Source organism: Phyllobates terribilis, unplaced genomic scaffold (genome assembly GCF_046119375.1).
Source record: "Phyllobates terribilis strain yellow unplaced genomic scaffold, ASM4611937v1 Scaffold_2__4_contigs__length_985480577, whole genome shotgun sequence".
NCBI classification, from domain to species: domain Eukaryota; kingdom Metazoa; phylum Chordata; class Amphibia; order Anura; family Dendrobatidae; genus Phyllobates; species Phyllobates terribilis.
In genome coordinates this window covers 300,640,393-300,663,858 of record NW_027362762.1, presented here as the reverse complement: position 1 = coordinate 300,663,858, position 23,466 = coordinate 300,640,393, and the positions used below count along the sequence as shown (strand labels likewise).

The 23,466-nt window shown below is 43.5% G+C and overlaps 1 protein-coding gene across 2 annotated transcripts in view; it reads left to right on the top strand.

The window, feature by feature from the left end:
* Positions 1-19,766: 19,766 nt before the first annotated feature.
* The window catches only part of LOC141206697 (ileal sodium/bile acid cotransporter-like), an 84,414-nt gene continuing 80,714 nt past the window's right edge, over positions 19,767-23,466 (top strand). Inside the window, exon 1 of one of the 2 annotated variants that reach the window (XM_073664235.1) lies at positions 19,767-20,263. In XM_073664235.1, coding sequence (XP_073520336.1) covers positions 19,866-20,263 — 398 coding nt within the window. In that variant the 5' untranslated portion in view covers positions 19,767-19,865. The remainder of the gene's footprint in view (positions 20,264-23,466) is intronic. The other variant, XM_073664234.1, reaches the window with a different exon arrangement.

The window sequence follows — 23,466 nt, the reverse complement described above, 5'->3', positions numbered from 1 at the left end:
TAGAGCCTTCCAGCAGCATTTCTGCCGTCCACACGGGTACCCGGACCAAGTGTTGACGGACCAGGGACCTGCCTTTGAAGCGGAGGTCTTCCAGGAATTCTGCAATCTGTATGGCTGCCGGAAGATAAGGACGACACCCTATCATCCGCAAACTAATGGACTTTGTGAGAAAATGAACCAGGTGGTAATGGATCTCCTGAAAACGTTGCCCCTGGAAGAACGCAGTCTGTGGCCTGAGAAGCTGCCCGATCTAGTGGACCTATACAACCACATCCCGGTAGGTTCCACCAACTGTACCCCGGCTTACCTAATGAGGGCGAGACCTGGTAAGTTACCTGTTGACCTGGAAATGGGAGTCCTGACACCCGAGGACACTTCACCAGAAGCAGACTGGGACACAGAGAGGCAGCAGCAGTACCGGAAAGTACAGGAGAGCGTGGAGCGAAGTCTCTGTCAGGCTAGGGAAAGACAAGAGAAAACTTACAACCAGTATGCTCCCGCTGTTCCCCTGGTACCCGGAGAGCAGGTCTTGAAGAGGAAAAGACGGCTCCACAAGTTGGACGACCAGTGGGAGAAGGACCCGTACACCGTACTGCCCTCAAGCCACGAGAACCCGAAAGTCTGTACCATCAGTAAAGACGGAGGGGAGACCATAGCCATTGTATCCCGGGATCACCTGAAGAAGTGTCCTGAACAGCTACGGAACCCTGAAGAGGAACAAGAAGACCATCGACCCGTAGAGGAAAGGGAAGATATGGTTAGTACTGTGCTCGGAGACTTCCCTCGGTCCTGGACTCAAGTCAATGGTGCAGTTGTGGTACCCGTCCTCACGTTCCTCCAACCAGCATCCCAAGTGCCTACGGAGCAACAGGTAGAGCTGGAAGAGCAGCCGGTCCAGGAGGCAGAAGACTCCACACAAGCAGAACAGGAGGATCAACCCTCTGCTTATAGTGAGTCTGCCGTACCCCTAGTGAGCCAAAGAGCCGGTAGACAGCTGCCCAGTTTACCCTTGACAGCTCCTACACCCTGTAGTTCAGGGCTAGACAGTCAGCTCCGTAGGTCCACTAGGGCCACTAGAGGCCAGTTACCCGCACGTTGGAGGATTTGAAGTGTATAAATTGTTTTATTTGTGGTTACCTGTTTTTCTTGTTGCTTGTGTATAATTATGTGTTTCTAGTTATTTATAGGAGTCCTTGGTGGATTTACCGGGAATCCTTGTACATGGTTGGAGCGTAACCTAGGAATGGACTAAAGACTGTTAAGGACTCGGGGCAGGACAGACCCCTACCTGGTTACGTCTCCCTGTTTTGGTGAAATGGACACCTTGCTTTTCTTCAAAGACTGCACCCGGTTGCAGACATGCCGTAACCATCTTTATGTGTTTTTCTTATTGTATTATTATTGTTTATACCTTGTTATGTTTTTCTAAAAATATGTTTAGTCCCGGAGTACTAAATTTCACTAGGGGGGAATGTGGCACCCCAGGGGTCTGGTTTCCACAGTAACGGCAATGTTATGTCTGAGAGCAGGTGGGAGGTCTCTTGGTCAGGGATCCTGTGCATGCCACACCTCCTGCCCAGTCCTGGGAGGGGAAGAACTTCCCCTATATAAACCTAGGGCTGAGGCAGGGTTAGTGAGTAGAGAAGAAGTAGAGACAGAGAAGAGAAGCAGATATAGGAAAATAACATCAGGAGCTCTGTGGGCGCAGTGCTACAAGGAGTCAGGGGCTGGCAGCTGCAGAGCTCGCCCTGACTGAGAAGCTATCACCGGACCCGGAGTCCGAGGCTGTGGGGACTAACTCCTATCCAGCAGCAGAAACCGACCGGCAGGGGATTTCAGGTCCTCTGGCCAAGAAACCCGAAGGCACGGTCACACGCGTGGGACCAGCACCGCCGTCGTGGAGCGGACGCAACTAGAAGGCCCCGAGTCACCGGCCATACGGGTGAGCACCACACGGTACACTCAGGGACGTGGGCTACTTATACCCGCCTCTAGCAAGGTAGCCAGAAGAGTACAGTTAGTTTGGGAGGCCTACAACTCCGTCTGGCCAGGGGAGATCCCATCTGCTCAAGGACTGACCAGGCCCCAATCGCTAGCAGTACTCCGGGAGGGTCTATCTTTGTCACCAGTAAAGACCCTGAACTACACCGTACCGTCTCCGAGTGGTTCCTGCTACCCCCATCATCCACGTCGGCTGCCCTGAGGCCATACCCCTCCCGTTGGGGGTTATACCATCCCCGCTGCACCATCCTTCCACCGGCCTCAGCGGTCTGCCCTGCAGCGGCAGCTCCAAAGCTGCATTCAACGGGTGGCGTAGTCATCCAACATCTACTGCTAATAGACTCGCCACTTAGTTTGACTCCCTGGGCACGGACCGGGTCACCGCCACGAGACTACTACCCCCATCTGATCCGGCTCCGGGTAAGCCCCCGTGCACGCGATGCCGCACGACACAGAAGGCCCAGGGGCGCGTCATATATATATATATATATATATATATATATATATATATGCAGTATATGTTATCCTTGTAATAAAGCAGGTAAGTTAGAAAAGTAGATCAGCTGGAAAATAAGTAGCAGGTGAGTAAGTAGTCAGTTATTTTTTCTCCTGCTAGAAGAAAAGCAGAATGGGCCCCAGATGGTCCTTTATCAAGTCAATAATCTAATGTTTACTCCTGTATTACATTGTCATGAAGACAGTATAATAATTCTCTTGGCAAAAGGGTAATAAAAAGGAGATTAGAACCGTGGAAGAGGAAAACCACAGTTCTATTTCTCTGGCCTACACCAGAATCTTTTAAACAGATATATTGGTGTCTGAACAGTCAGCGAGACACTGAAAATGTTTTTTTTTTATGCAAAAAAGACAAAAAAGTAGATAATACAGAGATTTGAACCGTGGAACTGCAAAACCACAGTTATAATTTCCTGGTGTATACCAGACTTGTTAAAATAGATATATTTGTGTCTGAACAGTCAGCGACACACTCAAACTGTTTTTTTTTATGGAAAAAGGCAAGCAGGTTGATAACACCCAGATTGGAACCGTGGAAGAGGAAAAACACAGTTCTATTTCTCTGGCCTTCACCAGAATCTTTTAAACAGATATATTTGTGTCTGAACAGTCAGCGACACACTCAAACTGGGTTTTTTTATGGAAAAAAGGCAAGCAGGTTGATAACACCCAGATTTGAACCGTGGAAGAGGAAAACCAAAGTTCTATTTCTCTGGCCTACACCAGAATCTTTTATACAGATATATTGGTGTCTGAACAGTCAGCGAGACACTGAAAATGTTTTTTTTTATGGAAAAAATACAAAAAAGTGGATAATACAGAGATTTGAACCATGGAACTGCAAAACCACAGTTATAATTTCCTGGTGTATACCAGACTTGTTAAAATAGATATATTTGTGTCTGAACAGTCAGCGACACACTCAAACTTTTTCTTTATGGAAAAAAGGCAAGCAGGTTGATAACACCCAGATTTGAACCGTGGAAGAGGAAAAACACAGTTCTATTTCTCTGGCCTACACCAGAATCTTTTAAACAGATATATTGGTGTCTGAACAGTCAGCGAGACACTGAAAATGTTTTTTTTTATGGAAAAAAGACAAAAAAGTGGATAATACAGAGATTTGAACTGTGGAACTGCAAAACCACAGTTATAATTTCCTGGTGTACACCAGACTTTTTAAATTAGATATATTGGTGTCTGAACAGTCACAGACACACTCAATTTTTTTTTTGGGTGGGGGGGAATGCCAAAAGGTTAATAAGATGTATATTTGTACAGTCTGACTGAGAAAAAAAAAACAAAAACAGGATTTAGATGAAAAAAAAAGGATTTTTTTCTGGCCCCTGAGACCTGGGGATAAGTCGAGCAAGTTGACAAACAGGAGCACACAGGACTGTAATGCAATGTTTGTTGGTATAACCACTGCGTCTCCTATGCAGCCTGCCTGCCTGATATCTGGGATGGATATTATTCCTGAGAAGGACTGTTTGTTTGATTTTGCAGGCTTTAGAGACCCTACACTACCTATTTCGTAGTGTAAATCTCTCCCTAGCTCAGCAGCACTCTCCCTACACTGTCTGATCCGGAGCGACAGTGTCCAAGATGGCAGCGCTTGGTTTTAAATACTCGAGGTGACGCTGTGCGGCCAGCCAATCACTGTAATCCCCACAAACAACATGGCTGCGGCATTGCAGTGACTGGCTGGCAATCCCTGCATGTTCATTGGCTCTGTAAAGAGCGCCAAACATGCAGGGCGGAGACCCGAGCTCCCGCCCGAGTAACCCGGAAATGCTCGGTGCTCGCTGAACATCCCGAGCAGTGAGATGCTCGGGCGAGTACCGAGCAGTGTCGAGCATGCTCGCTCAACACTAATACTTAACAAAAAAGTGTGAAACAACTGAAAATATGTCTTATATTCTAGGTTCTTCAAAGTAGCCACCTTTTGCTTTGATGACTGCTTTGCACACTCTTGGCATTCTCTTTTTTGTTAAGTATATAATTCCACATGTGTTAATTCATAGTTTTGATGCCTTCAGTGTGAATGTACAGTGAAAATACAGAGAAATCTTTAAATGAGGTGTGTCCAAACTTTTGGTCTGTACTGTATATGTATGCATATATATATATATATATATGCAGTATATGTTATCCTTGTAATAAAGCAGGTAAGTTAGAAAAGTAGATCAGCTGGAAAATAAGTAGCAGGTGAGTAAGTAGTCAGTTATTTTTTCTCCTGCTAGAAGAAAAGCAGAATGGGCCCCAGATGGTCCTTTATCAAGTCAATAATCTAATGTTTACTCCTGTATTACATTGTCATGAAGACAGTATAATAATTCTCTTGGAGAGCGCCTTCTATTAAAAAAATAGATTGTCCTGAATGTCGAGAAGAAAACAGAATGACAAATAATCTATCTCTGTTACTTTGGATTCTTTCCATGGCAACATTACAGCTGAAACACATAGAAGAGGCAGAGCCGCAGAGCACGGTTTATACAGTTGTGCTGCTGCCACCTACTGTTTTTTTCTGCCCAAAGAAGACGAAATTAAGAAAAAAAAACTTTCTAAAATCCAAGAATCATGTTGTTAAAATGATTACTGGTATATATTTGGCTAAAGTTGAAGTCAATCAACTCTGCGGGGATTTGGATTTTGTAAGTATTTCTAAAAAAATGTTTAACACAGTTGGCTTTCAATAAATTTCTAATCCATTTCTAGTTGGCCTTGATGTTTCCTATTACGCTTTGAGACATTGAGAAGGAAAAAGAGCAGCTACCTGGCAATAAAACATCCGGTGTATCCATAGAAATAAGATTTCCTGCTACACTGGGTTATGATTTAGAGATGACCATGCTATTTGATAGTAATGTATTTAAAGAATGTTGGTTCATAATTTACGAGCTATTCTTGCCCTGGCCCATTGGAAGAAATATAGTAAGACATTTTTTTATAGCTACGGACATAAACTTATTGATTTTACTATTACATTTAATTGGCAAAATGTAAAATGCACAAGTAACACATTTTACAAAAATAGGATAATGTGGGAAGCAGGTCATACACATTCGATTTTGATTGGACCAAATAAAAAACTATATTATGTCGGCATTTCCCAACAGGAGCAAACAGGCTTTACTTGAATCTTTTTGATCTTATATGTCTCTGGAAGCAGCATCAAAGATACATAACAGATGCTTATCTTCTTCCTCTATTGAAAACAACATGTAAAATTGGGTAAACCTTTTCTTATGGGGTAAACTGGGATGAGTCAGTCCTCATAATTCTTGGTCAGCTTTCCGCAAAGGGAATGTATCGTGTATAGTGTTGAGCGATACCTTCCGATATCAGGAAATATCGTATCGGATTGGATCGGGCCGATACCCAAAAAGTATCGGATATCGCCGATTCCGATACCGGAAACCAATGCAAGTCAATGGGACACAAATATCGGAATGAAAATAAACCCTTTCTTTCCTTGTAGGTTAATTCTACATGAAGTAAAACAACTAAGAATAATGTAGAATGACATGAAAAGCCGGCAATTCATCAGCGGCATTCACCGGTACCCGACAATTTACAACAGAAAGAATAGAGCTTCACACATAGATTAGATAGATAGAAACATGTCAGTCACATATATATGAAGTACAGTGACAGTGTTGCTTACTGTACTTGTCATTTAGTGTAAAGGATTTATTAAAAAAAATATTAGTGTTTTCGTGCACCGTCTCTTTAAAAAAGCCGGCCGGCAATTCAGCATCTGTACCCGACAATTTATAACAGACAGAATAGAGCTTCACACATAGATTAGATAGATAGAAACATGTCAGTCACATATATAAGAAGTACAGTGACAGTGTTGCTTACAGAACTTGTCATTTAGTGTAAAGGATTTATTTAAAAAAATAATAGTGTTTTCATGCACCGTCTCTTTAAGAAAGCCGGCCGGCAATTCAGCATCTGTACCCGACAATTTAGAATAGAAGGAATAGAGAATCACACATAGATTAGATAGATAGAAACATGTCAGTCACATATATATGAAGTACAGTGACAGTGTTGATTACTGTACTTGTCATTTAGTGTTAAAATAAAGGATTTATTTAAAAAAAAATTGGCGTGGGGTTCCCCTTAATTTTAGGCTCTAGCGGAGGTTAAGCAGACAGCTGGGGCAAATGTTTGAAGCCTGGGAAGGGGGTAATACCCACGGAGCTTCCCAGGCTACTAATATCAGCCCCCAGCTGAATACCTAGCCTTTACTAGCTATTAAAATGGGGGACCCCCCCAAAAAAATGACGTGGGGTCCCCCCTAATTTAATAGCTAGCACAGGCTAGGCAGACAGCTGGGGGCTGATATTAATAGCCCAGGAAGGGTGCCATGAATATTGGCCCCCTCCCAGGCTAGAAACACCAGCCGTCAGCCGCCCCAGAAATGGCGCATCCATAGGATGCGCCAATTCTGGCACTTAGCCTCGCTCTTCCACGCTGCCCTGGTGCGGTGGCAGGGGGTAATAGGGTTGGGGTTGATGTCAGCTTATAATGCCAGCTGACATCAAGCCCAGGTTAGTAATGGAGAGGCGTCTATAAGACACCCCCATTACTAACCCCATAGTCAAAGTTAAAAGAAAACACAAACACCCAGAGTAAAGTCCTTTAATTGAAATAAAGACACAATTCTTTATTGTTCTAAATTAAACCATACTTACCATCACGCCCATTCCAGCTGAAGCCAACGATCTCCTGCAATAAAAGAAAAATAATAAAGCAACCTCATCCTTACCTTTCGATGGTTCCCAGGACAGCTCCAGCTCTGCTACATCGAGATGACAGGCTGGACCGCAGCAGAAAGCTGCCATCCAGCCTGTCATCCCGCAGACACTGAGAAGCGCAGGCATGCTTGCGCTCCTCAGTGTCTCTCTGTGACGTCATCCAGATGAGCCGAGTTCATGTCCAATGAACTCAGCTCACCTCATGCACGTCACTGACAGCGTGGGAAAATTCTCCTGCACTCAGCGCTTCAGCGTGAGAATTCTCCCACGCTGTCAGTGACATACATGAGGTGAGGTCATGTCCAATGAACTCAGCTCACCTCATGCACGTCACTGACAGCGTGGGAAAATTCTCACGCTGAAGTGCTGAGTGCAGGAGAATTTTCCCACGCTGTCAGTGACGTACATGAAGTGAGCGGAGTTCATTGGACATGACCTCGGCTCATCTGGATGCCGTCACAGCCAGACACTGAGGAGTGGAAGTATGCCTGCGCTTCTCAGTGTCTGCGGGATGACAGGATGGATGGCAGCGTTCTGCTGCGGTCCAGCCTGTCATCTCGATGTAGCAGAGCTGAAGCTGTCGTGGGAGCCATGGAAAGGTAAGGATGAGGTTGCTTTATTATTTTACTTTTATTGCAGGAGATCGTTGGCTTCAGCTGGAATGGGCGTGGTGGTAAGTATGGTTTAATTTAGAACAATAAAGAATTGTGTGTTTATTTCAATTAAAGGACTTTTTTCTGGGTGTTGTGTTTTTTTAAATACTTTACTAGAAATTCATGGTGGTCATGTCTAATATTGGCGTGACCCCATGAATTTTGGGCTTAGGGCCAGCTGATAATGCCAAGCTGGCCTTAACCCCTTTATTACCCAGTGAGCCACCGCACCAGGGCCCTGGATGAGTTGGGTACAGCGCCAGAAGATGGCGCTTCTATGAACGCGCCATTTTCTGGGGCGGCTGCGGACTGCAATTTGCAGCGGGGGTGGCCCAGAAAGCTTGGGTCTCCCTGCGCTGCGGATTCCAGCCCCCAGCTGCCTAGTTGTATCTGGCTGGGCACAAAAATAGGGCGAAGCCCCACGCATTTTTTTTTTAAATTATTTCATGAAATTCATGGAATAATTAAGAAAAAAAGGGCTTCCCTATATTGTTGTGTCCAACCAGGTACAAATAGGCAGCTGGTGGTTGGGGGCAGCCCATTCCTGCCTGCTGTACCTGGCTGGACACAAATATAGTGCGAAGCCCCACGTCAATTTTTTTTTAATTATTTCATGAAATAATTTTTTTAAAAAAGGGCTTCCCTATATTGTTGTGTCCGGCCAGGTACAAATAGGCAGCTGGTGGTTGGGGGCAGCCTGTTCCTGCCTGCTGTACCTGGCTGGACACAAATATAGGGCGAAGCCCCACGTCAATTTTTTTTAAAATAAGTCCTTTATTTTAACACTAAATGACATTTGAGGAGTTAATAAAGATGCAGTCCCTAAATTATTATTTATTTTTTAATTAATTTTTCCCAAAACTTTTGACGTGGGCTTCGCCATATTTTTGTATGCCAGCCAGGTACAGCATCCAGCTTCTATGAACGCGCCATTTTCCGGGGTGGCTGCGCACTGCAATTTTCAGCGGGGGGAGGGGGGGGGGCAGAAAGCTTGGGCCTCCCTGCGCTGCAGATTCCATCCCCCAGCTGCCTAGTTGTACCTGGCTGGACACAAAAATAGGGAGAAGCTTCACGTATTTTTTTTTTTTAATTATTTCATGAAATTCATGAAATAATTAAGAAAAAAAGGGCTTCCCTATATTGTTGTGTCCAACCAGGTACAAATAGGCAGCTGGTGGTTGGGGGCAGCCCGTTCCTGCCTGCTGTACCTGGCTGGACACAAATATAGTGCGAAGCCCCACGTCAATTTTTTTTAAATCATTTCAGGAAATTCATGAAATAATTTAAAAAAATTGATGTGGGGCTTCGCCCTATATTTGTGTCCAGTCAGGTACAGCAGGCAGGAACGGGCTGCCCCCAACCACCAGCAGCCTATTTGTACCTAGCCGGACACAACAATATAGGGAAACCCTTTTTTTCTGAATTATTCCATGAATTTCATGAATTTAAAAAAAAAAAAACGTGGAGCTTCGCCCTATTTTTGTGTCCAGCCAGGTACAACTAGGCAGCTGGGGGCTGGAATCTGCAGCGCAGGGAGGCCCAAGCTTTCTGGGCCCCACCCGCTGCAAATTGCAGTCCGCAGCCGCCCCGGAAAATGGCGCGTTCATAGAAGCGCCATCTTCTGGCGCTGTACCCAACTCATCCAGGGCCCTGATGCGGTGGCTCACTGGGTAATAAAGGGGTTAAGGCCAGCTTGGCATTATCAGCTGGCCCTAAGCCCGAAATTCATGGGGTCACGCCAATATTAGACATGACCACCATGAATTTCTAGTAAAGTATTTAAAAAAAACACAAACACCCAGAAAAAAGTCCTTTAATTGAAATAAACACACAATTCTTTATTGTTCTAAATTAAACCATACTTACCATCACGCCCATTCCAGCTGAAGCCAACGATCTCCTGCAATAAAAGAAAAATAATAAAGCAACCTCATCCTTACCTTTCCATGGCTCCCACGACGGCTCCAGCTCTGCTACATCGAGATGACAGGCTGGACCGCAGCAGAACGCTGCCATCCAGCCTGTCATCCCGCAGACACTGAGAAGCGCAGGCATACTTCCACTCCTCAGTGTCTGGCTGTGACGGCATCCAGATGAGCCGACAATGAACTCGGCTCACCTCATGTACGTCACTGACAGCGTGGGAGAATTCTCCTGCACTCAGCGCTTCAGCGTGAGAATTTTCCCACGCTGTCAGTGACGTGGATGAGGTGAGGTCATGTCCCATGAACTCGGCGCACCTCATGCACGTCACTGACAGCGTGGGAGAATTCTCACGCTGAAGCGCTGAGTGCAGGAGAATTTTCCCACGCTGTCAGTGACGTGCATGAGGTGAGCTGAGTTCATTGGACATGACCTCGGCTCATCTGGATGACGTCACAGAAAGACACTGAGGAGCGCAAGCATGCCTGCGCTTCTCAGTGTCCGCGGGATGACAGGCTGGATGGCAGCGTTCTGCTGCGGTCCAGCCTGTCATCTCGATGTAGCAGAGCTGAAGCTGTCCTGGGAACCATGGAAAGGTAAGGATGAGGTTGCTTTATTATTTTACTTTTATTGCAGGAGATGTTGGCTTCAGCTGGAATGGGTGTGGCGGTAAGTATGGTTTAATTTAGAACAATAAAGAATTGTGTCTTTATTTCAATTAAAGGACTTTTTTCTGGGTGTTTGTGTTTTTTTTAAATACTTTACTAGAAATTCATGGCGGTCATGTCTAATATTGGCGTGACCCCATGAATTTCGGGCTTAGGGCCAGCTGATAATGCCAAGCTGGCCTTAACCCCTTTATTACCCAGTGAGCCACCGCACCAGGGCCCTGGATGAGTTGGGTACAGCGCCAGAAGATGGCGCTTCTATGAACGCGCCATTTTCCGGGGCGGCTGCGGACTGCAATTTGCAGCGGGTGGGACCCAGAAAGCTTGGGTCTCCCTGCGCTGCAGATTCCAGCCCCCAGCTGCCTAGTTGTACCTGGCTGGACACAAAAATAGGGCGAAGCGCCACACATTTTTTTTTTTAATTATTTCATGAAATTCATGGAATAATTAAGAAAAAAAGGGCTTCCCTATATTGTTGTGTCCGGCTAGGTACAAATAGGCAGCTGGTGGTTGGGGGCAGCCCGTTCCTGCCTGCTGTACCTGGCTGGACACAATTATAGGGCGAAGCCCCACATAATTTTTTTTTAATTATTTCATGAATTTCCTGAAATAATTAAAAAAAAATTGACGTGGGGCTTCACACTATATTTGTGTCCAGCCAGGTACAGCAGGCAGGAACGGGCTGCCCCCAACCACCAGCTGCCTATTTGTACCTAGCCGGACACAACAATATAGGGAAGCCCTTTTTTTCTTAATTATTCCATGAATTTCATGAAATAATTAAAAAAAAAAAAACGTGGAGCTTCTCCCTATTTTTGTGTCCAGCCAGGTACAACTAGGCAGCTGGGGGATGGAATCTGCAGCGCAGGGAGGCCCAAGCTTTTTGCCCTCCCCCCCCCCGCTGAAAATTGCAGTCCGCGGCCGCCCCGGAAAATGGCGCGTTCATAGAAGCTGGATGCTGTACCTGGCTGGCATACAAAAATATGGCGAAGCCCACGTCAAAAGTTTTGGGAAAAATTTATTAAAAAATAAATAATAATTTAGGGACTGCATCTTTATTAAGTCCTCAAATGTCATTTAGTGTTAAAATAAAGGATTTATTTAAAAAAAAAATGGCGTGGGATCCCCCATAATTTTAGTCTCTAGCGGAGGTTAAGCAGACGGCTGGGGCAGATGTTTGAAGCCTGGGAAGGGGGTAAAACCCACGGAGCTTCCCAGGCTACTAATATCAGCCCCCAGCTGAATACCTAGCCTTTACTAGCTATTAAAATGGGGGACCCCCCAAAAAAAAATGACGTGGGGTCCCCTCTATTTTAATAGCTAGCAAAGGCTAGGCAGACAGCTGGGGGCTGATATTAATAGCTCAGGAAGGGTGCCATGAATATTGGCCCCCTCCCAGGCTAGAAACACCAGCCGTCAGCCGCCCCAGAAATGGCGCATCCATAGGATGCGCCAATTCTGGCACTTAGCCTCGCTCTTCCACGCTGCCCTGGTGCGGTGGCAGGGGGTAATAGTGGTGGGGTTCATGTCAGCGCCAGCTGCCATGAAGCCCAGGTTAGTAATGATGGCCGTCTATATGACACCCCCATTACTAACCTACAAAGTGTTAAAAAGAAAAAACACACTACACCCAGAAAAAAATAATTTATTTGAAATAAAACACCATTTTATTTAATTCTTAGTTTACTAAAAAAAAAATAGTTACCTGTCCACGTTCCTGCGCTGATCTCCCATGCACAGCTGTCACATCTGGAGATGGTGACAGCTGTGCATGGCTGCTGTAAGCTCACGCTGCCGGGAACACGTCCGCTCCCGGCAGCGGGAGCCACTGACTGAGGTCACCGGAGTGCATTCAGGCAGCGCAGCTCCGGAGACCTCCTTTACGGCAGTGCTGTACCGTGGGAATTTCTCACGATACAGCAGTGCCGTAAAGGAGCTAACCGGAGCAGCGCTGCCTGAACTCCGGTGAACCCTTACGGCCCCGTCATTCTAGCGGCGGCAGCGGTTCAGAGCGGTCACATTCTATGTGGCTGCTCTGAACTGGAGATCTTCGTGGGACACTCGTGGACTACTACGGAGGGGTAAGGATAAGGTTGTGGTTTATTATTTTATATTTTATTACAGGAGATCGATGGCTTCGGGGAATTAGGTGTCTTGGTGAGTATAGGTGTAGTTTTTTATTTTTTACTTTATTTTAGGTGGCGATCGGCGGGGACAGGTAATGTATGAACTAATTTCTTTTAGGTAACCACTGGCCACCAATGACATGTATTTAACATTTATTGGGGACACAGTAGGGCAATTTAAATAGCAGGATCAGGCTGATGGGAATTACTGCTCCCATCGAGCTGATCCTGCTGGCAGGAGTGGACGGGGGACAGACATAGGCCGATGGGAGTAGTAGTGTCACATCGGCCTATGTCTGCCCGCACACACACCCGCACACACACCCGCACACACACACCCCGCACACACACCCGCACACACACACACCCCGCACACACACCCCGCACACACACACACCCCGCACACACTAATCATGACGGGTCCGGGAGGTGAGGCTGACCTGTGCGGCCGTGGGAAAGTTGATGTGAGTTCATGCAGTCAAGCATGAACTCACATGAACCCTCTGAGGGCACCGCGGCTACTTCAAATGAACAGCTGATCGGCATCACCTGATACCTCAGCTGTTCATTTGAAATAACCGGCGGGAAAGCGCAGCACAGAACGGGAAAGCCGGCGGTGAAGTCTTTTCACTGCCGGCTTCCCCGCCCGGGTCCTTCGCTCCTTGGTGCTGCGCTCCCCGCCCGGTCCTAATTTACGATCGGGATGGGAGGTGGCGAGGGGAGCGGAGGATCGGGGTGGGAGGCTGCGGGGAAGCAGTATGGGGCTGCGTGATTGTTTAAAAGCCGGCGGCTTTTTACCGCGCGCCGGCTTTTAAACAATCAGGAGAATTCTCCCACGCTGGGATGGCATTCTGATGACAAGCTGGATCGCAGCTGAGCGCTGCCATCCAGCTTGTCATCCTTCAGAGACACTGCAGAGCGCAGGCATTATGGGAACTTCCGATTCCGGTATTCGATATTATAAAAGTATCGGAATTAAGTATCGGAATTCCGATACAGTGAATATCGGCCGATACCCGATATTTCAGTATCGGAATGCTCAACACTAATCGTGTATTTTCAGTCATACTTCAAGAGGACCTACAGTGGTGGCCAAAAGTATTGGCACCCCTGCAATTCTGTCAGATAATACTCAGTTTCTTCCTGAAAATGATTGCAATCACAAATTCTTTGGTATTATTATCTTCATTTAATTTGCTTGCAAGGAAAAAACACAAGAGAATGAAGCAAAAATCAAATCATTGATCATTTCACACAAAACTCCAAAAATGGGCCAGACAAAAGTATTGGCACCCTCAGCCTAATACTTGGTTGCACAACCTTTAGCCAAAATAACTGCGAACAACCGCTTCCGGTAACCATCAATGAGTTTCTTACAATGCTCTGCTGGAATTGTAGACCATTCTTCTTTGGCAAACTGCTCCAGGTCCCTGATATTTGAAGGGTGCCTTCTCCAAACTGCCATTTTGAGATCTCTCCACAGGTGTTCTATGGGATTCAGGTCTGGACTCATTGCTGGCCACCTTAGAAGTCTCCAGTGCTTTCTCTCAAACCATTTTATAGTGCTTTTGGAAGTGTGTTTTGGGTCATTGTCCTGCTGGAAGACCCATGACCTCTGAGGGAGACCCAGCTTTCTCACACTGGGCTCTACATTATGCTGCAAAATTTGTTGGTAGTCTTCAGACTTCATAATGCCATGCACACAGTCAAGCAGTCCAGTGCCAGAGGCAGCAAAGCAACCCCAAAACATCAGGGAACCTCCGCCATGTTTGACTGTAGGGATCGTGTTCTTTTCTTTGAATGCCTCTTTTTTTTCCCTGTACACTCTATGTTGATGCTTTTTCCCAAAAAGCTCTACTTTTGTCTCATCTGACCAGAGAACATTCTTCCAAAATGTTTTAGGCTTTCTCAGGTAAGTTTTGGCAAACTCCAGCCTGGCTTTTTTATGTCTCGGGGTAAGAAGTGGGGTCTTCCTGGGTATCCTACCATACAGTCCCTTTTCATTCAGATGCCGACGGATAGTACGGGTTGACACTGTTGTACCCTCGGATTGCAGGGCAGCTTGAACTTGAGTGGATGTTAGTCGAGGTTCTTTATCCACCATCCGCACAATCTTGCGTTGAAATCTCTCGTCAATTTTTCTTTTTCGTCCACATCTAGGGAGGTTAGCCACAGTGCCATGGGCTTTAAACTTCTTGATGACACTGTGCTCGGAAGACACAGGAACATTCAGGTCTTTGGAGATGGACTTGTAGCCTTGAGATTGCTCATGCTTCCTCACAATTTGGTTTCTCAAGTCCTCAGACAGTTCTTTGGTCTTCTTTCTTTTCTCCATGCTCACCCCCTTTTTTAGGTTTGGTGTGGAATTATTTCCAATTTGGCTTTAGAACAATTCTTTTTGTGTTTTTTCATTGAAGACAAATTAAATGAAGATAATAATACCAAAGAATTTGTGATTGCAATCATTTTCAGGAAGAAACTGAGTATTATCTGACAGAATTGCAGGGGTGCCAATACTTTTGGCCACCACTGTATTCGCAGGTCAAAAGTGTCCATTTTTTCCTATTGCTTTATTCCCACTGCTTCCCTGAGTATTTAACTTTATTCTTTTTTAAAATCCACCATATGGTTCCAGAGATATGGGCCTTTTTATTTAGTGCTATTTTTTGTCTTTACTTGTTTATTAAGATTAAGCAAACAGTCGTATTCACCCCAAAATAGTACCATTGAAAATGTTAACTCGCCCAACAACAAAAGTTAGCTACAATGAAGATCCAACAACAGAAACAATAAAATAAATTATTCATCTAGTATTGCCATCTTGTAAAGACAAACTACTTAGCAACAGATGTTTTTATTGTACGAAAATAGAAAACAAATAAAAAATCCCATGAATTTGGTATTGCCATAATTGTAGCAACCTGGAAAATAAAGTATACATTGCATTTTTTACCGCACAGCACAGGCTAAAAAACGTTGTCATGATTGCTGTAATTTAGCCTTGTCTCTTGAAAAATGAATAAGTATTATGCAATTCATTATATGGATCCCAAAATGGTGTTACCAAAAAATAATACTCATACCACAAAAAATACCCTTCATATAAACACCATAAAATAATAAGGGGTTGGCTTTTTTCAGCACTGTGATATTGAATTCTGCTTGATTCATCATTATGGCACTTGTGTTGCTGGGGAGTCCTTTGACTATATCATAACCAGAGCAATTATATGGGGATTTAATTGTTTCTATATGTTTTCCATTTTTTTTGTCTTTAAAAGGACAATCCCTTCTTGATCTAAATGTTTGGGGCCGATAAAATAAAAAAGCCTTTTCTCACCTTCCGTACTGGCGTCGTTCCAGCGTTGTCGGCATTTGCTCCGTCTTCAGACGTTTTGAACATGAAGAGGTAGTCCGGGCTGCAGCTGATCTCTGACTTCCTCTTCATGTTCAAATCGTCTGAAGGCGGAGACAGTGATGCCAGCACTGATTGGGCGCCAGGGTCACATGTCACAACATCCTCACAGGAGCCCCAGGACCGCGAGTGCTGACACCACTGAAATGGTGCTGGCACGGGAGGTGAGTAAAGGCTTTTTTATTTTATTGGTTCCAAACATTTAGATCAATAAGTGGTTGCCCTATTAGTGGACAACCCCTTTAAGCAAAAAGTCGTATTCACCCCAAAATGGTGCCATTGAAAATGTTATCTCGCCCAACAAATTGTTTTTACATGTTTTATCTTTATATCTAGGTTGATAATCTAATAAAATATTGATACATTTGTTTGTAATTTTGGAGTTGCCACCAGTTACTTGTATTTTCTATGGTTTTTATGTCATCCCTGGGACATTCAACTATCACAGGAAAATGTGATCTTACATAGTTTTTTAAGATTGAAGGAAGACTAAGTCCGTCTAGTTCAACCCATTGCCTATCATGTTGATCCAGAGGAAGGCAAGAAAAAAACATGTGGCAAACACTAAGCTCCACATTGGGGAAAAAAATTCCTTCCCGACTCCATACGACAATCAGACTAGTTCCCTGGATCAATGCCCTATCTTGCACCATTGTGAATGTGGAGGTGGCTGCGCATGCATGTCTCTTTTCATTTCTGTGGGAGTACCAGAAATTGTCGACCAAGAGTGTTTTCAGGGACAATTTCTGGTATTTCCTCTCTATTCATAGTTGAATTGAGCAAGGCCTGTTGATGAGATAAGCTTGGGGGAGTCCCAAACATAAGACCCATCTGTCAGATATTTGTTCTAGATCAGTGTTTCCCAAACTCTGGACCCCAGCAGGTCATGTTTTCAGGATTTCCTTAGTATTACACAAGTGGTGGAAGTATTATGAAGGCATCAGCAATTCTTTCATTCCTGCAACACTATGGAAATCCTGAAAGAATGACTTGTGGGGGGCCGTGAGGACTGAAGTTTAGGAAACACTGTTCTAGATCCTTTTTTACCTTAACATATAAGATAGCTAACGAGTCATATAAGAATATATTTTAGGCCAGTGTTAAATTATCTAATTGTGATCCAGTTCAAATTGCTAGTGTGATTGTTCCTATTCACCTTAAAGGGAACCTGTCATCAGTTTTTGAGGCTATGAACAAATGGCACCACTTTTAACTGCTCCTGTGTTGCATCCCACAAAAGTGTCTATCAGCTCCTAACTCATTCTGCTCTGCCATACTGTGAGCAGAGAATAAAGTAGCACTGCGCAAGAGCATAGCAATGTCATCGGCGTCATTCACATTCATCAAAGCCAGTGCTGTTTTATGCTCTGCTCACAGTATGGCAGAACAGAATGCACCTGCACAGTCCAGTAAGGCAACTGCGCAGGTGCGATATCGCAGTTCGCAATGTGAATGACGCATCCATATCAATCAAAGCAGGAGGACGCAATTAGGAAGCAGAGAGGAGGGACAGACGCTGCAGCGAGGACGCCCCTCAAACTGGACCTCCTTTATTTACATACAGTGTGGGATCATATCAAATGATATTTTGGGGGGTTTACAGGGGGAGTTGAGAGCTGATAGATAGGTTTGTGGGATGCAGCACAGGAGCAATTAACCCCTTTAGAGCCCATGCCGTATTAGTACGCACATTTGCGTACCCCCCGTTCAGTGAGGGCTGCTGCGCTGAGCCCTCACTGAACCGAGCACATGTCAGCTGATTCTTACAGCTGACATGTGCCCGCAACAGCCGCGGGTGGAATCGCGATCCACCCGCGGCTGTTAACATGTTAAATGCCGCTGTCAATCTCCGACAGCGACATTTAACGTGCGCTTCCGGGTTGCGCGTCATAAGCCACGCCCACCGGCGACCCCGTCACGTGATCGCGGGTCACCGATGGGCGTGCATGACAACCCAGGGTCTGCAGCAGACGCCTGTGGTTGTCATGATCTCGTCGCTATGAGCGCCACCTAGTGGTCGGCGCTCATAGCACAGGACCATTTCTGCTATATGGAGGGGATCTGCTCGTCCCCTGTATGTAGCAGAGACGATCAGACAACTGCTGCTTCTAGTCTCCTATGGAGACTATTGAAGCATGCAGTAAGTGAAAAAAAATGTTTTTAAAAATATAAAAAAAATATAAAAGTTTAAATCACCCCCCTTTCGCCCCATTCAAAATAAAATATATAAAAAAAAAAAAAACCACATACACATATTTGGTATCGCCGCGTTCAGAATCGCCCCATCTATCAATATAAAAAAAGAATTAATCCGATCGGTAAACGGTGTAACGAGAAAAAAATTCCAAACGCCAGAATTACGTTTTTTGGTCGCTGCAAAATTGCAATAAAATGCAATAACGGGCGATCAAAACATCGGATCTACCCCAAAATGTTGTCAATAAAAACGTCAGCCCGGCGCGCAAAAAATAAGCCCTCACCCAGCCCCAGATCCCGAAAAATGGAAACACTACAGGTCTCGGAAAATGGCGCTATTTTTTTTTAGTTTTTTTTACCAAATTTTGGAATTTTTTTTCACCACTTAAATATAAAATAACCTATACATGTTTGGTGTCTACGAACTCGTAATGACCTGAAGAATAAGAATGGCAAGTCAGTTTTAGGATTCAGTGAACGTGGTAAAAAAAAAAAAAAAAAAAAAACAACTGTGGTATTGCACTTTTTTTGCAATTTTACCGCACTTGGAATTTTTTTCCCGTTTTCCCCTACACGATATGGTAAAACTAGTAATGGCGTTGAAAAGTACAACTTGTCCCGCAAAAAATAAGCCCTCACACGGCCATATTGTCCAAAAAATAAAGACGCTATGGCTCTGGGAACAAGGGGAGCAAAAAACGAAAAAGCAAAAACGACAAAACCCAAGGTTGCGAAGGGGTTAAAGAAGGTTCCATTTGTCCATAGGCTCAAAAACTGGTGACAGGTTCCCTTTAAAGTCTCATTCAGACGTTTGTTTTTTCACATATGAGAAAATGGTCCTAGTTTCATCAGTGATTTTGATCAGAGCTTCATTACATTTTCATCAGGGTATAATCTGCGTTTCATCCAAATTTAGTCAGTTTCATAAATTTTATTCGGAGGAGAGAAAAAAGCTTCTCTACCTTCTCATATGTAGCAGATATGTGAAAAAAAATTCACAAGCCCATAGATTTGTATTGCCGATTTTTGGCCGCCATTTGGATCAATTTTGGACATGTGTCCATGATTTTTCAAGGACTGCTTGGTCCACAAAAAAAATCAGACATGTGAACAGCCCCATAGATTATCATAGGCACGAGGGTTATCTATAGAACTCATACACGAAAAATGGACGTCTGAATGGGCCCTAACATTCAATTTCAGCAGCCCTCATGGGCTTATTGGTAAAACATAGACAGCTGATAAGAAAAACTTTGTGGAAATGGAATGAGTCTGTGACAAAACATTAGCTTGAATTTACCCTTCTAAGCGGTTCAACCCTGTAACCAGCAAAGGTTTCATAAATAATTAAGCTTGAGGTTTCTTGTAAAATTTTACACTAAATATATCTCAAGAACCTTACCTCTTGGCTCTGGTCTTTCCTGTTCTTCCTGATGTCCTGTGGAGAGCTGACCTCATAATACATTTTTGTCACATTTTATTGGCTGTTATATGTATATATACAGGTGATCATGTACAACATTGCTCAGAATTTAGATATGTTGAGCTGTGGTTGAGCTGTTTTCTTGTTCAATAGGTGGAGACTGAACAAAAAAGCCATGGATCTCCTAATACCAGACTACCGCAATATGCCATATTGTCCAGAAAATGCTACCATTTGCAATGGCACCAGCTGTCTGATGCCCCCTGACAACTTTAATAAGCTTCTTAACACTATTTTGTCTGCAACAATCACAACATTGTTGGCTCTTGTCATGTTCTCCCTGGGCTGCAGTGTGGAATTTAAGAAGTTTTGGGGCCATATTAGATGGCCATGGGGTATCATAGTGGGTTTTCTTTGTCAGTTTGGAATTATGCCAATTGCTGGCTTTGTGCTATCACTTGTATTTAATGTCCTTCCACTTCAAGCTATTGTTATTCTCATCATGGGATGTTGTCCAGGAGGCACTGGTTCCAATATCTTGTCTTACTGGGTGGATGGGGACATGGATTTAAGGTAAGATTGCATTATCTAATATATGTAACTATTTTTGTATGTATTTTTTTTATTCTTTCTTTTTTAACCTGTATTATATATTTGTTTTCGCTGAGATAAGTGAAAATGTATTTTATAGGGGAATCTGGGCTGTAAAACTAGGAAAATAAAATGCTTGTTAGAGAATAAGGTCATTAAAGTTAGTTAGAGAGGTAAAAAAAAAAACATTATAATAATAAATACTTAATGTTTTCTTTTTCTCTTCTTTCTGCAATGCTACAATATTTTTCCTGTGAAAATGTAAATCTCAACTTGAGATCAAAGTAATCAATGGAGCACTGTAATTTTTTTACACAAGCATGTCCACATTGCAGTATTCTTTAGAACTACTGTAAATCTAATGGTACGCATGTTTAAAGAGGTTATCTTTTTGTACAGCTAATTTTAAGCATGTCCCCCTGTAGGTAGCTTATTATGAAGGGGTCTACTGATGGTATTGCTGTTATTAACCCTTAGTGTTTTGCTGGGAAGTAACTGACAAGTTGAAAATTTCTTTTGCAAAATTGCATTTTTCTTGTTTTTCATTGAAATCGGTGAACATTCAATGAATACATAGAATCCATCTGTCCTCCAGAGTTAAAGCCATCCTGCAGCCACTCCTATATGACCAATATTGTGAATTCCTGAATAAGCAAAATAGATAACCTGTGATTGTTTTAACAAGGTTAAGTATTTGGTGCAGAAATTTCTGCACCACTTCTGCGTTTCTTGGCAAAAAAAACGCAGCATAAAATTGGCGCATTTTTGCTGAGTTTTTTAGGCATTTTTTACATGCGTTTTTGATGCAGATTTTTCCCCACTCATTTGTACTAGTATGGGTAAAATCTGCAACAAAAACGCTGAAAGAATTGACATACAACAGATTTAATTCTGCACCAAATCTGCAAGTCACAAATAAGCAACGTGTGAATGAAATTTTTAGGATACTCATTCACTTTGCTGGCATCAGCGAACCCTTCAGGTTTTTTACCAATCTGCGGAGATAGAAATGTGACAAAAATGCGACAAATCTGCAACGTGTGCACAGGCCCTTATGCTTCTGCAGCAGATTCTCACATGATGTCAAGTACCGAAAAAAAAAAGTCTCACTCCATTATTTAAAGTTTGCACAAACAAAAGACTTTTGATTTGATTGAAAAAGGAATTAAAAGCTCATAAATGTGGGTATAACGATCAGGATAGTAGGAATAGTAGCTGCTAGGAATCCAAGAAATTAAGGAAGACTATAGTAGCTGTAGATTATAGAAGGTGAGAGTGCCTTTCAGTGATTTGCATTCACTTTAACAAAGTAAGGAAGAGAATACAGAATACTCAGAATATTCATGTCGCACAATTTACAATGTAACTCTTCATGAAGTATCATACTGGCATGTGTGCTGGTTTTGAGTACAGCTTGTTGTTTTTCATGCCAAAATTATAAATATATCAAAAAAGGTGGAAAAACAAGGATGAGTTTGCATGCTACATGCTATTCTATGAAAATTGTTTTGTGTTTTTTACATCCCATTTACACAATTCCACCCACAGTAGAGTAATGGGTGAAATCAGTTATAAAAGCAAAATCTGCATGTAAATGGTTGTAGATTTAGATGTAGGGGTTGTGATATATATTTCACTACAGCATCTGCCCTTACCCCATATCCAGGGTTGGACTGGCCCACGGGATAACTGGTGAATTCCCCGGGAGGCCCCTGTGCAGAAGTAAGCCCACCACGTCCCTACGTGAGCAGGATTTGCCACAGTACACTTAATGCATCATGTACAGACAAGGGTAGCATCTCATCATTCATTTAACACACTACCCAGTTTATTATTTTATAGAAGCATAGCCAAATATCTGAACAAGGGTAAAGTAACCATGCAGCTGAAAAGTGAGCCCCTAGAATCAATGTCGCTGGTGGCACCACACACCACACAGCAGTCTGACACTGCCCATGGCATTCATTTATACTCATCCCGTCTGCCCAAACTCATAGCTAATAAAGGCGAAAAATGGTGACCACTAGATAAAACAGAGATTACATTGTAGAGAAATATAAAGAAAAGCTTATTTTTCATTAACTTCTTTTTTCCCATTTATGCTTTCCCCTAAAAAGAGTTGCATTTATATAAAACCAATATATTGAAAGATTTGAAGCGAAATCTCAATTTTAATATGAAAAAAATAAAAAATCAACTCAGACATAAAGAAGTTTAAGATTTTTAGAGGAATGTATCTATCAAACGAAACTGGGAATTGTGCCTAGATTACTGATTTAAGGATACAATCCTTGTTAGGAGTAAATGTTTAACACCTTAAGCTTACACATTTACAACGCAGAACCATTAACAGTTCTTTCAACATTTGCCAACATTAATACACTTTGCTTTTGAGATTTTGCACTTCACAGATTTCGATAGAACCAGTTTCTTGGCCAATAAACAGACGTGTTCGGAAGATACAACAGTGTAGTTGTCCAAACAGTAATGTAGAACCGCTCTATATATTACTCGGTTTACTAATTTGGATTAGAAGCCTAATCATTCATTTATAGACATCAATGGAAAAATGGAAGCATTACAAATGCTAATATGTTTCTATTTTAGTAAAAGAACATTTTTTTCTCTGAAAACTAGCATTAGGCTATGTGCCCACGATGCAGAAATGCTCCGGATTTTTTCCTGAGCGTTTCTGCATCTCCCGGGCAGAAAAAAAACGCATGCGGATTGTACATGCGGATTGTACATGCGGATTGTACATGCGGATTGTACATGCGTTTTCCTGCCAGGGACATGCGGAAGTGAAGCGTTCTTCACATGCATTTCCGCATGCGGGTTGACAAGCTCTTTCCAAACGATTTTAGCATCACTTTTAAAGTGCTTGACAACTTGGTCACACTATATAAATCCATGTAAACAGCATGGATTTATATAGTATGACCCGAGAGAATGTAAAAAAATAAATAAATAAATGTATACTTACCCTCCGATGGCCCGCGCTGTCTTGATTCCCTCCGTCCCGGCTACCGGCAGCGGTAGAGTGAAGGACCAGCCGACGTCAGCGTCGCGTGACCCGTCACATGACTCTGACGTCAGCGCCGGTCCTTCATTCCTTCGCAAACTGCTGCCAAGCAAGGAGGAGTGCATCGGGGGCTGCCAGTAAGGATATATATTTTTTTTATTTT